The 16,193-nt window shown below is 44.3% G+C and overlaps 2 protein-coding genes across 3 annotated transcripts in view; one reads left to right on the top strand and one right to left on the bottom strand.

Annotated features, from left to right (window-relative positions):
• mrm3a (mitochondrial rRNA methyltransferase 3a) overlaps positions 1 to 16,193 on the top strand; it is a 34,941-nt gene that overhangs the window by 2,282 nt on the left and 16,466 nt on the right. The window contains exon 4 of one of the 2 annotated variants that reach the window (XR_009131481.1): positions 1,144 to 2,302. Coding sequence is in view for 1 of the 2 variants with exons in the window: in XM_058080436.1 (XP_057936419.1) it covers positions 1,144 to 1,724 (581 nt within the window). In the remaining variant the exon portion in view is untranslated. Of the gene's footprint in view, positions 1 to 1,143; positions 2,497 to 16,193 lie in introns of those variants that run through there. The other variant, XM_058080436.1, reaches the window with a different exon arrangement.
• The window catches only part of nxn (nucleoredoxin), a 50,134-nt gene continuing 37,005 nt past the window's right edge, over positions 3,065 to 16,193 (bottom strand). Inside the window, exons 3-8 of the mRNA XM_058080445.1 lie at positions 14,991 to 15,124; positions 12,912 to 13,012; positions 11,829 to 11,935; positions 11,059 to 11,238; positions 9,849 to 9,973; positions 3,065 to 3,576 (exon numbers count right to left, since the gene is read on the bottom strand). Of these exons, the coding sequence (XP_057936428.1) occupies positions 3,394 to 3,576; positions 9,849 to 9,973; positions 11,059 to 11,238; positions 11,829 to 11,935; positions 12,912 to 13,012; positions 14,991 to 15,124 (830 nt within the window). The 3' untranslated portion in view covers positions 3,065 to 3,393. The remainder of the gene's footprint in view (positions 3,577 to 9,848; positions 9,974 to 11,058; positions 11,239 to 11,828; positions 11,936 to 12,911; positions 13,013 to 14,990; positions 15,125 to 16,193) is intronic.

Raw genomic sequence — 16,193 nt, 5'->3', positions numbered from 1 at the left:
ATGTATGTGTATGTGTATATACATGTATGTGTATGTATATATACATTTATGTGTATGTATATATACATGTATGTGTATGTATATATTTATTTATAGGTTATCACATGGTTTGTCTGGTATCATGCCCCCAAGTGTCAGTATCAGCCCGAGACCGAAGGTCTGATATTACAGTAAACCTCGGATATATCGGACTCGGATATATCGGAAATTCGCTCACAAAGGACAGATAAAAAAGAACCAATTTTTCTGTAATGCATTTCCAATAAAAATTCATTGCATATATCGGATTTTTTATAACGGATTTCGCCTATTTCGGACAAAATCTCCAGTCCCGTTCCAATGCATTTCCATTAAATTTCCCTCGCATATATCGGATGGCCGCATCGTGGCGCTCCGATTCGCCAAATCATGACAGGCCGCTATACGACGTCGTTTGCAGCGTTTGCAGCGTTGCCTGCGCGTCCAGGTACATTGGAAACATAGTCAAGGAAGTGCCTTTTTATAACGGATAAAATCCGATTGACGCATATACCGGATATAAATCCGATATATGCGTAAAACGGACATTTTCCGGTATACGCATATAACGGATTTCGCTTATATCGGACAAAACCAGTGGGAACAATTGAATCCGATATATCCGAGGTTTACTGTATATCGAAACAGTGTAAACACAATAATTGCAAAAATATTTCAACAGTAATATTTTATCAACAGTCTTATCAATGTCTGTCTTCCTCATTAATGGTGATAAAACGTTCCATTTCTAATAATCTGTTTGCTATTTTCCCTATTTGTCTTTCGCCGGGAGTGTCAACCGCTGACATGTTGACAGAGCACAGACGGCAGCAAAACAAACGCTGTGTGTTCACGCTTGTGCGCTGTTCTCTAATTGGTTGTTTCACGGGCACGATACCAGAGCAGGGGGCTGATACTGGACATGGTTAAACTCTGTATTTTATCAGTATCACTGCCCTGGGCTTTGACACAGTATCATTTCGGCCTTTTCCCGTATCATTCATGGGCGGTTTCTAGGGTACAGGGCCAATTAATACTGTAGTATGTGATAATATATTTGTAGTGGATTACAATTGTATTATTTCATGAAAAAGTCATGAAAATCTGTCTCAAATCCCGTCACAGGTTGTGTTGATGTCTGGGAGCCAAAAGTACTGCGAGCAGCGATGGGCGCCCATTTCCATCTGCCCATTTATCCCAGTTTGAACTGGGAGGAAGTTGAGGATCATCTACCCAAGGATGTAACGGTGCATGTCGCCGACAGCACGAGCGGACCTGATCCAAACATAAACACGACTCATGCACCCTCCAAACCGGGCGACTACGGTTGGGTCAGCGTAAAACCCGCCCACCAGAAGGCACACTTTGACGAGTACGACTCTGACTCCGATTCTGACTCCGATTCGGAATATGCAGGGCTTTCACTCCCAAGAGTGAACGCCATGTTGTACCATGAAAACTGGGCTCAGAGTCCCACAGCTATTATCATCGGAGGAGAGACTCAAGGCCTCAGTGTGGAAGCAGTCCAACTGGCGGAAAAAACCACAGGACACAGGCTTTTTATTCCTATTGTTCCTAATATGGACAGCTTGAATTCCGCCATGGCTGCCAGTATCCTGTTGTTTGAGGGCAGGAAACAACTCTTAAAAGCAATGCAAACTTCCAGTAGGAAGTGGTCCTCGAAGGCCGGACGTCAGCTTTCATAACGTCCGACATCGTTGATGAGTAATAATCTATTTTGCAACGTTGAGTGGTTAGCGCGCAGACCTCACAGCTTGGAGACCAGGGTTCAATTCCACCCTTCACCCTCGGCCATCTCTGTGTGGAGTTTGCATGTTCTCCCTGTGCATGCATGGGTTTTCTCTGGATATTCCGGTTTCTTCCCACATTCCAAAAACATGCTAGGTTAATTGGCGACTCCAAATTGTCCATAGGTATGAATGTGAGTGTGAATGGTTGTTTGTCTATATGTGCCCTGTGATTGGCTGGCGACCAGTCCAGGGTGTACCCCGCCTCTCGCCCCGAAGACAGCTGGGATAGGCTCCAGCACCCCCTGGCGACACTCGTGAGGATAAGCGGTAGAAAATGAATGAATGATTTTTTGCAAATTTGGAGTGGTCAGACCGGAGCAGGAGGGGATAGAAAAGAAGAAAAAAGAAAACAGAGCGGGGAGTGAATTTATAGACAAAATGTCTAAACAACGATGCCACAACGATGCTACTCCAGTTTCCTCCCACATTCCAAAAACATGCTAGGTTAATTAGCCACTCCAAATTGTCCATAGGTATGAATGTGAGTGTGAATGGTTGTTTGTCTATATGTGCCCTGTGATTGGCTGGCGACCAGTCCAGGGTGTACCCCGCCTCTCGCCCCGAAGACAGCTGGGATAGGCTCCAGCACCCCCGTGACCCTCGTGAGGAAAAGCGGCAGAAAATGAATGAATGAACGAATGAACATAATAAAATAAGTTATAGCTTGTTTGTGTTTATGGGCTCACTATGAACGTAAATGATGGTGGTGTTTTTGTAATTGGGGGGGGGGCGCAAAAATCTTTTTTCAGCCCTGCCCTCGCACCCCCAAAAAGATAAAAGGACTGTATGACTGATAAAGGGAATGCTGTCGGAATGCTGAGTGAGTCCACTTCCTGTTTGTTTGAAGGCAATGAATTAAAACAGACATATGGAAATATATGGAAACCGGCAAAATGAGTGTGTTAATTTTTACTTATCGTGTAGTAGTCGTAACACCCCTTAGAGCAGTGTTACTTATGTAGGTACTACAATGTGTGCACATTACATATGTAAGTGCTACATTTATTATTAATAGATGACAGCAATGCTTACAATTTTTAATGTGTTAAGTCTAAACCAGGTTTTCTTCGCCTGCCCCATTCAGTACCTTCAAAGAGCCTTTTTTCCCGCCTCTAGAAATAACATCATGATCCACTCACCTTCACGGAACAGTTAGGATATAACAAAAACCTTGTCTGTATCGTGGACCTGTGACTGGTCTTTCTAGGCGACATGGAACTGAGCTTCACAAAAACTGCTGCAATCACTTTATTCCTTTTTAAAAAAAAATTCCATCCTCCAGAAGGCAAAATAAAATCGGGAGTAGGTCCGCTGGGCTTCTCTAGAATCCAGAAGGTTGAATGTGATAAAGTGTGAAGAAGAAGAAGAACAAATGAATATATTAACTGTAGGTACAATAGTCAATGCAAGGCACCACAGGAGAAGAAGAGACTCCATAGAAATGAAAAAAAAAGTAAAATGTCAGTAAAAAGTCATGGGATGAAATACTGAGTGGGTTGATGATGATGAGCGACGGATGACGGTGCGAGTCCCATTATAGCGTTCATATTTTAAACTTCCTGCATCAGATGGGCTCCGGTTTCAGCTTTTCGGCCAGGAAGTCGCCAACAAACTGCTCCACGACCGCTGGCGTGATCTCCTCCACATCGCGTACGTACTTGGCCCGCGCCGACATGTCCAGTATGGTGAGTAGTGGTGCAGCCTCTGGTAGGTTCGTGTAATCCCGCAGTGAGTCGCTCATGTCGTCCTTGGGAAGAGAGATAATGAAGATGTTCAAAATAAGACCAGCAGGTGGCGCTTATGTTATTCATTCATTTTCTACCATTTTTCCTTAGGAGGGGTGCTGGAGCCTATCCCAGCTGCCTTTCGGGCAAGAGGCGGGGTACACCCTGGACTGGTGGCCAGCCAATCACAGGGCACATATAGACAAACAACCATTCACACTCACATTCACACCTATGGACAATTAGCCAATTAGCCTAGCATGTTTTTGGAATGTGAGAGGAAACCGGAGTACCCGGAGAAAACCCACGCATGCACGGGGAGAACATGCTAACTCCACTGGGATTGAACTCGGGTCTTCTAGCTGTGAGGCCTGCATGCTAACCACCTGTCCGCCGTGCAAAAAGTGCATTCATTCATTCATTTTCTACCGCTTATCCTCACGAGAGTTGCGGGGTGGTGCTGGAGCCTATCCCAGCTGTCTTCGGGCGAGAGGTGGGGTACACCCTGGACTGGTGGCCAGCCAATCACAGGGCACATATAGACAAACAACCATTCACACTCACATTCATGCCTATGGACAATTTGGAGTCGCCAATTAACCTAGCATGTTTTCGGAATGTGGGAGGAAACCGGAGTACCCGGAGAAAACCCACGGGGAGAACATGCAAACTCCACACAAAAATGGCCGAGGGTGGAATTGAACCCTGGTCTCCTAGCTGTGAGGTCTGCGCGCGCTAACCACTCAACCACTGTGCCGCCCCGCTTATGTTATTTTGTTACGCAATGTTGTTCAAACTCTTGTTCTACCAACTCTCTCTGTCCTTGTGTCTGGGGTGTGAGGCAGCAGTGCACTTCTGCCTAGCAACAAGTGGCTGCCCCCGTACAGTATAACTCCAATGAATTGTGTTGATCTATCTATGGGCCACTAGGGGGCGGTAACTACCTTTACTATAATTTATACTTCAATGTGGAGAGACAGGTGATTAACTACAACATACACCGCCTGGCATCTGTAAAGTTGAAAGTTACAGTAGAGTTAAAAAAAAAAAAAGTTGGAGGCTGCATGGTGGTCGAGTGGTTAGCGCGCAGACCTCACAGCTAGGAGACGTGGGTTCAATTCCACCCTCGGCCATCTCTGTGTGGAGTTTGCATGTTCTCCCCGTGCATGCGTGGGTTTTCTCCGGGTACTCCGGTTTCCTCCCACATTCCAAAAACATGCTAGGTTAATTAGCGACTCCAAATTGTCCATAGGTATGAATGTGAGTGTGAATGGTTGTTTGTCTATATGTGCCCTGTGATTGGCTGGTGACCAGTCCAGGTTGTACCCCGCCTTTGCCCGAAGTCAGCTGGGATAGGCTCCAGAAAAAAGTGAGACGTCCAGAAAAATCCCATCACAAGAGTCATTAAGTGAGTGATATGATTACTCTAAGAAATACCTGGTACCCTCTGCAGTTGAGTAAATGCCTATTTTACTTGGCTGATATGTGAAGGAATATATTCCTCTTTTTTCCCCCCCTTTGAGATGCTTTGTCCAAGGCCTCCAAGTCCCCTTTCACCCTTCAACATGCCGGGATTCCCGCTCCTTGTCGCTGAACTTCCAAGAATCTGTCACAGATTTTGTACAGGCAAGGCAGGTACCTTTCAAACCATCTTGAAAGATCTCATTAATTATTGAGGCTGAATAAGAAATGGCCGCTGCTTCTGCTGCCGGCACTCGCTTTATTGAAGAGATGCATTATTCCAGTTACTTTAAAAAAAAAAAAAAAAAAATCAAATGGTGTGTGGTAAAGGTCACACGGGTCAGTTACCGCCCGTGTGTCGCACGGCTCCTCATGAGTGCGTGACCCGCCTCCCGCTCGCAGCTAATCTGGCTGGCTCAGACGCGAGGGTTGTGGAAGATTAAAGATCCGTTTCATATGGGAAACATTAAGTGGAAGAGGAGGCGGGTGTCTCGAAAAATAAAGCCTCTCGCGGTTGGGAATCCTCTCATGTTGATACCGACACTATGGGTGGATTTCCTGTTTTAATAATCACACACTCACGTACTCTTTGTAGTCTATGCTACCAAGAAAGTCTGTAAATATTCTTGATGGATGAAACAAACCACACCCAAGGCTCTTGTGGTGCGTTCAGGAAGACTGGGACATTTCAAACCTTATATATGGCAGTTGACAAACTTCCTAATTGTGAAGTAAATATAATTGTAGTATATTTATATCCAGACCTCACAGTTAAGAAACCCGAGTTCAATTCCACCCACGGCCATCTCTGTGTGGAATTCGCATGTTCTCCCCGTGCATGCGTGTTTTTTTTTTTCCCGGGTACTCCGGTTTCCTCCCACATTCCAAAAACATGCTAGGTTAATTGGCGACTCCAAATTGTCCATAGGTATGAATGTGAGTGTGAATGGTTGTTTGTCTATATGTGCCCTGTGATTGGCTGGCCACCAGTCCAGGGTGTACCCTGCCTCTTGCCCGAAAGACAGCTGGGATAGGCTCCAGCACCACCCCGCGACCCTTGTGAGGATAAGCAGTAGAAAATGAATGAATGAATGCACTTATTGCACGGCGAACAAGTGGTTAGCATGCAGGCCTCACAGCTAGAAGACCTGAGTTCAATTCCAGTGGAGTTAGCATGTTCTCCCCGTGCATGCGTGAGTTTTTTCTCCGGTTTCCTCCCACATTCCAAAAACATGCTAGCTTAATTGGCGACTCCAAATTGTCCATAGGTATGAATGTGAGTGTGAATGGTTGTTTGTCTATATGTGCCCTGTGATTGGCTGGCCACCAGTCCAGGGTGTACCGAAGACAGCTGGGATAGGCTCCAGCACCCCCGCGACCCTCGTGAGGAAAAAGCGGTAGAAAATGAATGAATGAATGAATGCACTTGACTTTGTTTGTCCTGAATTCCCAGTTTTCTTGAATGCATCACTGAATAGCTGGTGCTAGAGTGAGTACTGTTGCCTTAAAAGGTGTGTAAGCATCGATGGGGTCGACCACCTCCACTTTTCTCAACTAGAAACAGATGGACCAAGATGAGTTACTGTTGGATTTTGGGAAATTCAACTTGATTGGCTCGTCACCCCCCCCAATCCCTCAAATTCCCACCTCTTCACTGGGCTTGTGTAACACATCGGAAGCAGACAATACCGGAGTGATATGATGATACGAGAAGATATCATCTATTTTTTGTGGATTATCAACTTTTCTAACGGCCACCCTCATCCTGAGCTTCTTTCCCTCGGAAAACAAAACCAGATCCACAGAACGCTGCACTCCACAGCTGTGATCAGGCTTAGCTGGTGTTTTTTCCTAATGGATCCAGCTACAGCTGAGGGTCGGGCTGGGGCTGATTACTGATGCAATGTGGTATTTCACACACTGCCATGCGCCAATAAAAAGCTGGCAAAGATATACCCCCCCCCCCCCCATGGAAGCAAGCCACAAGAACACCTGATGGACCTCTTTTTTTCCTGGGGAGTTCTGTATTTTTCCAAATCTCTGGGGGCGGAGTTTGTATCTGTAGAAAGTACCAAAGCCTTAGTAGTAGTGATGGGACTTTAAAGAGGAGACTTTAAATGCATCTCAGCCTTGTAAATGTAACCACATGATGTTTCTTAAAGGGGATCTATTATGCATTTTCTCACATTTCTGAACTATAAATGTTGTTTTAATGTTGTATTCTCGTGTTAAACGATGCAAAAGCGTCAAATAATAAGGTTTTTAAATTTGGAAGTGAACCCTGAAAGAAGTTTGCTTGTTTTTACAGTTTTTTTCCCAACACTGGACTTCCTTATATGAGCTGCAGACGGCCTGCACACTGTAAACTGAAACTATCTGGAAGTCCTCGGGAGTGCGACCAATCAGAGCGGAGTGGGCATGCCTCGAGGAGAGCAGACTGTTTGGGTCAGGGGCTGCATGGTGGTCAAGTGGTTAGCGCGCAGACCTCACAGCGAGGAGACCATGGTTCAATTCCACCCTCTATGTGGAGTTAGCATGTTCTCCCCGTGCATGTGTGGGTTTTCTCCGGGTACTCCGGTTTCTTCGCACATTCCAAAAACATGCTAGGTTAATTGGCGACTCCAAATTGTCCATAGGTATGAATGTGAGTGTGAATGGTTGTTTGTCTATATGTGCCCTGTGATTGGCTGGCCACCAGTCCCGGGTATAACCCCGCCTCTCGCCCGAAAGACAGCTGGGATAGGCTCTAGCACCCCCCACGACCCTTGTGAGGATAAGCGGTAGAAAATGAATGAATGCACTTTTTGTGGTTAGCACACAGGCCTCACAGCTAGAAGACCCGAGTTCAATTCCAGTGGAGTTAGCATGTTCTCCCCGTGCATGCGTGGGTTTTTTCCCCGGGTACTCCGGTTTCCTCCCACATTCCAAAAACATGCTAGGTTAATTGGCGACTCCAAATTGTCCATAGGTATGAATGTGAATGTGAATGGTTGTTTGTCTATATGTGCCCTGTGATTGGCTGGCCACCAGTCCAGGGTGTACCCCGCCTCTCCCGTGAAGACAGCTGGGATAGGCTCCAGCACCCTGCGATAAGCGGTAGAAAATGAATGAATGAATGAATGTTTGGGTCGGAAACAGGAAGTCCATGGAAACACAACAGAAACAGATGCAGAAGCTATGCATGTTAGCATGTACCAATGTCACATGATCTGATGGTCATAGGCATTGTTTAAATGTTCTGCCATGCAACACCTTGAAGTAACTAATTGAATTGTGCAAACATAATCAAAGAAAAGACAATAAATCTTTCATTGCGAGTTAACTTGGCACACAGCAGCTACGTACTACATCTGTGTTAGCGTGTTTCAGACAGCAAAGCGCTTCCTGTGTGAGCACAGCCTTTTGGGAACGCCATCACACTGCTTTCTCACAATGAAGGAAAGCCAACAGCCTACTTGGCACACTCCGTAGTACGAGTACAACACCACCAGCTGAAAACTCTGCTTTGAGCTTTCTGAGCCTTGCACAGGAAGTACGCTACGATATGAAAATAAAACGCAGTGATTCTGCAGTAAAATTAAAGCCATATTTCTGTGTGTAAAATATCTGATTTAGCCAATGTGACATTCCAGCTTGGCACCGAATTGCCTCTTATTTGTGAAGGACGTTTCAAGGCCTTGAACGTATACACTCAAGACCCAAGATCAAAACCTCGGAACCCGAGAAGGTGAAAAAGAACCAGGAGGAAAGGGGGGCAGAGGTCACTAATCTGGTAATTCTGCGTGACACTGCTAATTTTAGCAGTTCCACAAAAGGTTGAGACAATTTGGGTAAGGGGGGTGAAATATAAGGGGGGGGGGGGGGGGGGTCCAAAATTCTCCGAGCGTTTATGACACTGTATCACTGTATCTCTTGAAACTAAGTATTTTAAAAGATAGAATGTCTATTACAGGCTGCACAGTGGACAAGTGGTTAGCATGCAAGCCTCACAGCCAGGAAACCCGAGTTCAATTCCACTCTCCGCCATCTCTGTGTGGAGTTTGCATGTTCTCCACTGCTACCAGAAAGTCTGTAAATATTCTTGATGGATGAAACAAACCACACCCGAGGCTCTCATGGTGCATTCAGGAAGATTTATATCCAGACCTCACAGCTAGGAGATTAGGGTTCAATTCCACCCTCGGCCATCTCTGTGTTGAGTTTGCATGTTCTCCCAGTGCACGCGTGGTTTTTTTTTCCGGGTACTCCGGTTTCCTCCCACATTCCAAAAACATAATTGGCGACTCCCCCGCCTCTCGCCCGAAGACAGCTAGGATAGGCTCCAGCACCCCCGCGACCCTCGTGAGGATAAGCGGTAGAAAATGAATGAATGCACTTTTTGCACGGCGGACAAGTGATTAGCACGCAGACCTCACAGCTAGAAGACCCGAGTTCAATTCCAGTGGAGTTTGCATGTTCTCCCCGTGCATGCGTGGGTTTTCTCCAGGTACTCCGGTTTCCTCCCACATTCCAAAAACATGCTAGGTTAATTGGCGACTCCAAATTGTCCATAGGTATGAATGTGAGTGTGAATGGTTGTTTGTCTATATGTGCCCTGTGATTGGCTGGCCACCAGTCCAGGGTGTACCCCGCCTCTCGCCCTCGTCTATTCCAGCTGTACTGGATGCTTTGATGCGATTATTGATGTCTTAAAAAGCCAAACATAAGTCAGTCCCATTTCCTCATCCTTCCACCGCTACACTGACTGTGAATGTTTCACGCCAGCTTGAGCTTTGCAAGCTTTGTGACAAATACCAATCTCTTCGGGGGTGACGCTTCCAGTGGCTTATCTCACCTCTCCCGCCACAAAGAAGAGCAGCGGCGTCTCTTCCTCCTTGGCTTTGTACTTGGCCATAAGCTTCTCCGCTATGGGCTGGATCAGCTCCTTGGCCGGCTCCAGTTCGCCTTCCTCTTCGGCGTCTTGAGTAAGCAGAAGAAAGAGATTACAGGAAAAAGTTAAGCGAGGAAAAAAAAAAAAAAAGCGTCTTGAAGTGGATGGAGTGCAGGGATGAGAGAAACAGGAAGTATGGACGGAAAGCCTGTTTAGAGTTCGCTATTCCATCTGACCTCAACACACATCAGGGGGGTGTCAAATGTAGCGGGTCTCAGCCAAATGCGCTGTATTTATGAGAAAACTTCTGAAAAGCCCTTAAACAAAATTGTTGATTTACCCCCCATTTGAACATAGCTTTATTTAAATGTAATGATGTACATGATTAATTGTGTGGTGGAAGACGAAAGCTGGCTAGCTAAACATTCATTCATTCATTAATTTTCTACCGCTTTTTCCTCATGAGTGTTGCGGGGGTGCTGGAGCCTATCCCAGCTGTCTTCGGGCGAGAGGCGGGGTACACCCTGGACTGGTGGCCAGCCAATCACAGGGCACATATAGACAAACAACCATTCACACTCACATTCATACCTATGGACAATTTGGAGTGGCTAATTAACCCAGCATGTTTTTGGAATGTGGGAGGAAACCGGAGTAGCATCGTTGTGGCATCGTTGTTTAGACATTTTGCCTATAAATTCACTCCCCGCTCTGTTTTCTTTTTTCTTCTTTTCTATCCCCTCCTGCTCCGGTCTGGCCACTCCAAATTTGCAAAACATCATTCATTCATTTTCTACCGCTTATCCTCACGAGTGTCGCAAGGGGGTGCTGGAGCCTATCCCAGCTGTCTTTGGGCGAGAGGTGGGATACACCCTGGACTGGTGGCCAGCCAATCACAGGGCACATACAGACAAACAACCATTCACACTCACATTCATACCTATGGACAATTTGGAGTCGCCAATTAACCTAGCATGTTTTTGGAATGTGGGAGGAAACCGGAGTACCCGGAGAAAAACCCACGCATGCACGGGGAGAACATGCAAACTCCACACAGAGATGGTCGAGGGTGGAATTGAACCACTCTGCTGCCTTGCAGGCCAATATAATATTCATTCATTCATTTTCTAGCTAAACATTCATAGGCAAATAAGACAGATCAATGGAGACAGACCCACAAACAGGACGAGGCAGGGTCCTTCATGGAGCTGCGCCGCATTCGACTCGCTGAGCTCCAGCACAGGCCGAGGGTGCCAAGGGAAGAGGCGGCACTCTGGATCGTTTAGCACCTCCACCCGGCCCTGTCGTGTGATCACGTGACCCTCTGTGTCCAACAGAATCAGGGTGGGGATACCTGGGGGAGACAGGACAGCATTGATGTTATTGTTTTCAACCTGAATATCCCGTTAATGACATAACCAGGAAGTAAATCAGGGGTGTTTATCTATGGCACCTATAGCGACCGTGGGAATTGATCCCACAGGCACATTCCCTGCACATTTTTAACCACTCGGCCAGGGCTGCCCATGATCCCTGTGATCACAATCTGTCAGCCTTATCAGAAACAGACACGATCCAGGAGCACAGCGGGGGGGGGGATCGGTGCTGGTCTTGTCTGCTCATGTGGACTGAAGGCATTGCAGGGGCCGTCATGAACTGCTGGGAGGGAAAGGAAGAGGGGGGGGGGGGTGCGGTGTTGACATCTCTATGCATTCCTTACATGCTTTGCAGGAAAGGCTTGCAGCCGGGTATTCCTTCTTTCATGGAGGGTAATAGTGGGAAGGCAAACAAAAGGGCAAACAAAAACAAGAAAATGACACTGGTCTGCTTATTTTAAGTAATAGGTACTAAAGTCTAAGATACACAACAAAGTACTTGGTGGAAAAGTACTGGCTTGGTGGAAAAGTACTAGAATATTTATTAGCCCAGGAATAACACCATTACCTTGAATCCCATAAAGCCTGTTCAATCGTGACCGCCGAGCCTCGTCCGAATATGGCACCGCCAGCCAGGGCATTTCGCTGAAGTACTGCTTGAAAGACTCCTCGGATCTACGGAGATAGGAACAGACATGGTCATGTGTATGTATATATGTGTGTGTGTGTGTGTGGTAATAACTATAAAAGCAATCTTCACTCGCTAAATGTACTGCAAAAAAGGCCAGTAAGGATAATTCATAATGCCGCCTACAGAGAACATACTGACTCCTTATTTCTAAAATCACAACTACTTGAACTTGCTGATATAGTTAATCTTCAAACAGCTAAAATAATGCATAAGGCTAAAAAATAACCAATTACCTAAAAATGTCATCCAATACTTCTCTACAAGAGAGGAGAAATATGATCTCAGGGAGGAACTACATTTGAAACACTTATATGCTAGGACTACGTTAAAAAGCCATAGCATTTCAGTATGTGGAATCAAACTATGGAATGGATTGAGTAAGGAACTCAAACAATGCACAACGATGAGCCAATTCAAGAAACAATACAAGCAGTTGATGTTTGCTAAATACAAGGATGAAGAGTCTTGAACCAGTCATGATGTTCTACATATATAATCACTATATTGACACTTACTATGGTACCCATTATGTCATTGGATGGTCATATCATCTCGTATTTTGGTACGTGACAAAAAAAAAAAAATATATATATATAAATAAATTATAAAAAATTAATAAATATATAATATAATCAAATCTAATTAAATTTAATAATTTCAATAATTTAATAATTAAATTAAAAAAAATAAATTATGAAAACAATAAAAAATAAAAATAAATTAAATTATATTAGGAAAGCAGGAAGTGAACAAATGTAACAGTTACTGATTGTAAAAGTACCAGATGGAGGGGTAGGATTTAATAAGCTTTGCTTCTTCCTACTCCTTTTGGACATGTGGAACTGTGAACTGATTATGTGATGCATACAATTGTAATCTGACGCATGTTCAAATGAAATAAAACCATTACCATTACCATGACAAACACACTCCTGAGATCAAACATGCAGTACTTCCTACCTGTCAGCACTGACGAACACGATCTCAAACTTTTGACCCGACTCTTTCACGGTGCGGTAAGACTCCACCAAGACACGGGTCAAACTGCGGCACGGTGGGCACTGATAGGAAAAGACAAAAAAGTGGACAAATGATTGATTAATTGAAATGATTTAGTCACAATAGAGTTACGTATGTTAGCTGGTTTGCTAACATTATTGTCATGTTCCCTCCACAACACAGATTAAACCAACATTTTGTGGAAGATCTGTGATATCAGGCTGAAATTATTATGAATTATACATGTTATCATGAGTTTTAAATGTCCTCTGTCTCAAATATCAGTCATGATAAACTTTGCAATTGCATATTTCCGCCACTTGGTGGCGCAAACAAAAGTCCAGTTATTAACGCTAAGCCAATTCACTCTTGACAGTTTAACACTAGTGGATAGATCACCTAACTTACATTGCCTGTGTGTGTAGTATGTGTATCTATCCCACATATTGTATATATGTCACTATGTCACAGAATATGAGTTTAAAATAAAAAAACAACAGTTGTTTTCACTTCATCCCATAATGCACTTTGTCCAAGCAAAGCATTTCATTGGTTAATGCTGCGTCTGTACACCAGAGGGAGCCAGAGGGAGGCTAACATAATAGCTGTTTTAAACTTGTATTGGTACTTCCCTTGTATATTTCTTACCTAGCTTTTGAGTGTTAAGTTATTGTGTGACGATTTTAGCGTTTTTGTTTTTTTATAAATGACACCGTGAGTCAGATTGTTATTCTCCTGCGATTTCCAAAGGATTGACAAGCTCATGTTGAGTTTTTTCATAGCTCGTGGTTGGCACATGTCAAATAAAAGGCTGTCTGATCCTCACAGACTCATGCATGCCACAATGTGCCATTTCATGATGTGGACATGTACGGTTTATATACTTTAATTGACCCTGTCACAGTACACTGCATAGTAATAATAATTCAAACCACTGTTATAAATGACAGCGGCACGGCGGTCAAGTGGTTAGCGCGCAGACCTCACAGCAAGGAGACCAGGGTTCTACATATAGTAGGTAATCAATTATAAAAACTAAAATCACAATGGTTGTTGATTAATTGGATAATCGATTAATCATACATTCAGTGATTATTGCAGCTCAAATTGTTGCAGCATTTAGTCCAGTTCTCAATTTCGCGTTTTTTTTTCCGGGAAATTAATGATCACTGTTTCGTGGTAGACTATTGGTCTATTATTAGGCAAAGTATATTGAGTAGTAGTATATGTAGTATTCTGTAGTATTCTGGTCACTAGTAGTGACATAAAACATTGCATGAAGTCAGCCATGGTGAAATGGTAGAGTGGAAAAAAAAGTTCTCCTCCATTCTGTGTGGAAGTGGTACATTTTTAGTTTGGAAGAAATACATTTCGGCAGTCGAGTGGTTAGCGCGCAGACCTCACAGCTAGGACACCAGGGTTCAATTCCACCCTCGGCCGTCTCTGTGTGAAGTTTGCATGTTCTCCCCGTGCATGCGTGGGTTTTCTCCGGGTACTCCGGTTTCCTCCCACATTCCAAAAACATGCTAGGTTAATTGGCGACTCCAAATTGTCCATAGATATGTGCCCTGTGATTGGCTGGCGACCCAGTCCAGGGTGTCCCCCGCCTCTCGCCCAAAGACAGCTGGGATAGGCTCCAGCACCCCATGCGACCCACGTGAGGAAAAGCAGTAGAAAATGAATGAATGAATGTTATAAATGACTGAAATTTGAATGTCTGTGATTTGTTTGGGCTATCTTGGGTTTATGTTTGTCGTTGTGTGCTGCAACTGGCTTTCCTTTGCGGCTGAAAGACAATAGCGTGATGTCATCGAGGGTGTCCATTAGCTTGAAAAGATGACCCTGATGTGCTGGTGAAAAAGGATGCCCGGTGATAGACTACCAGCGCCAACACAATAGAACCTCTTGCACCTTCCCCTCTCGGTCTGAGCTCCCTTTTCCTGCTCTGCTGCCCTCCCCTCACGCCAAGGCCTCTGTGTTTTGACAGTGTTTTGGTTGGGAGGGCGAGGGGACGGGGTGGGGGGGTGACACAACACTCACCCAGTGTGCAGAGAAGTACACTCCGACATAGTGCCCCTCCAGAGAGCAGCTGTCTGTCGTCTGCGTGTTGTTCCTGAGCAGAGGCCCTGCCACCACTTCTGCAAATGGCTTTGGCCCCCATGGGAACTCCAGGCCTGCAGACAAGAAAATGGAAGGACAATATTAGCGAAAAGGAAGATACAAGTATATGCAGGATGCATGAAGGGAACTGAAGGTTTGAGTATCTTCCTCTTTAAGATGCTACATAAAAGATGGAACCAGATCCCCCCTTGCAGTCTGCTGAATGATTAACACTAAATTGTGAATTTGTTGTGGCAACTGGAGTTAAAGGGCAAAAACACAAATGCGGAAAAGAGGGATTTATGCTGCTTTCAAGGGTGCTGGTAGATTGAAAATCTCTGATTTAGAGCTTAAAATACAAAAAAAAAACATGGCTGACAACAGCGATAAGCAAGAATTGGATTTGTTTGTGAATAGATAATCCTTTCATAACCTATATTACATTTTAATGAATACTTTCAGATGTCAGTTTTATCTACCGAGATAAACAAGCTGAAGACTGCACATTTAAGTTGGGGTACATCAATTTGACAAAAAAATAAATTCATAATAGCAATGATGATTATTTTTAGTGACAATGGCACAAAGAGCTCAAAACCTTTGATGATGTTTGGGACTCTCCTAACAGCAAACCGTGTGATTCCAGGGGTCACAGGGTCATTTTGATGACATTTGTAGCAGCTGCCTTGCCATGTATATCACGAGACACTGATCTCCAATAGAGCTTCCAATTTGTTGACTTTTTAAAAAATTTGAATCTACCAGTGGGAACACAGCATCACCACTCCTCGATTCATCCATATGACTATCTTCATCCTCATTTTCACCTGAAATATGCTGCAGAACTTGGCTTGCTGGAAATCTTTATGGGATTGGAGCAACAACTGTGACTTGCCACGTATACATGGAGCCAAATATTCCAATTGCATTCGGTTTATTTGCTCAAACGGAAAGAATTTAACCTTTATTTATATATTTATTATATTATTTTTTATTATTTAAATTTTAATTATATAATTGTATATATTCATATAATTATATAATTTAACCTCATTCCGAAAGAAAAGTGCCAATCCGAATGAATATATAATCGGATTCACAGGGGTGGACTATTCCTTTCCCCAATCCGATTCAGGTATCTTG

The sequence above is a fragment of the Doryrhamphus excisus genome, chromosome 8 (genome assembly GCF_030265055.1).
Source record: "Doryrhamphus excisus isolate RoL2022-K1 chromosome 8, RoL_Dexc_1.0, whole genome shotgun sequence".
In the NCBI taxonomy this organism is placed as follows: domain Eukaryota; kingdom Metazoa; phylum Chordata; class Actinopteri; order Syngnathiformes; family Syngnathidae; genus Doryrhamphus; species Doryrhamphus excisus.
This window is presented reverse-complemented; position numbering and strand designations above follow the sequence as displayed.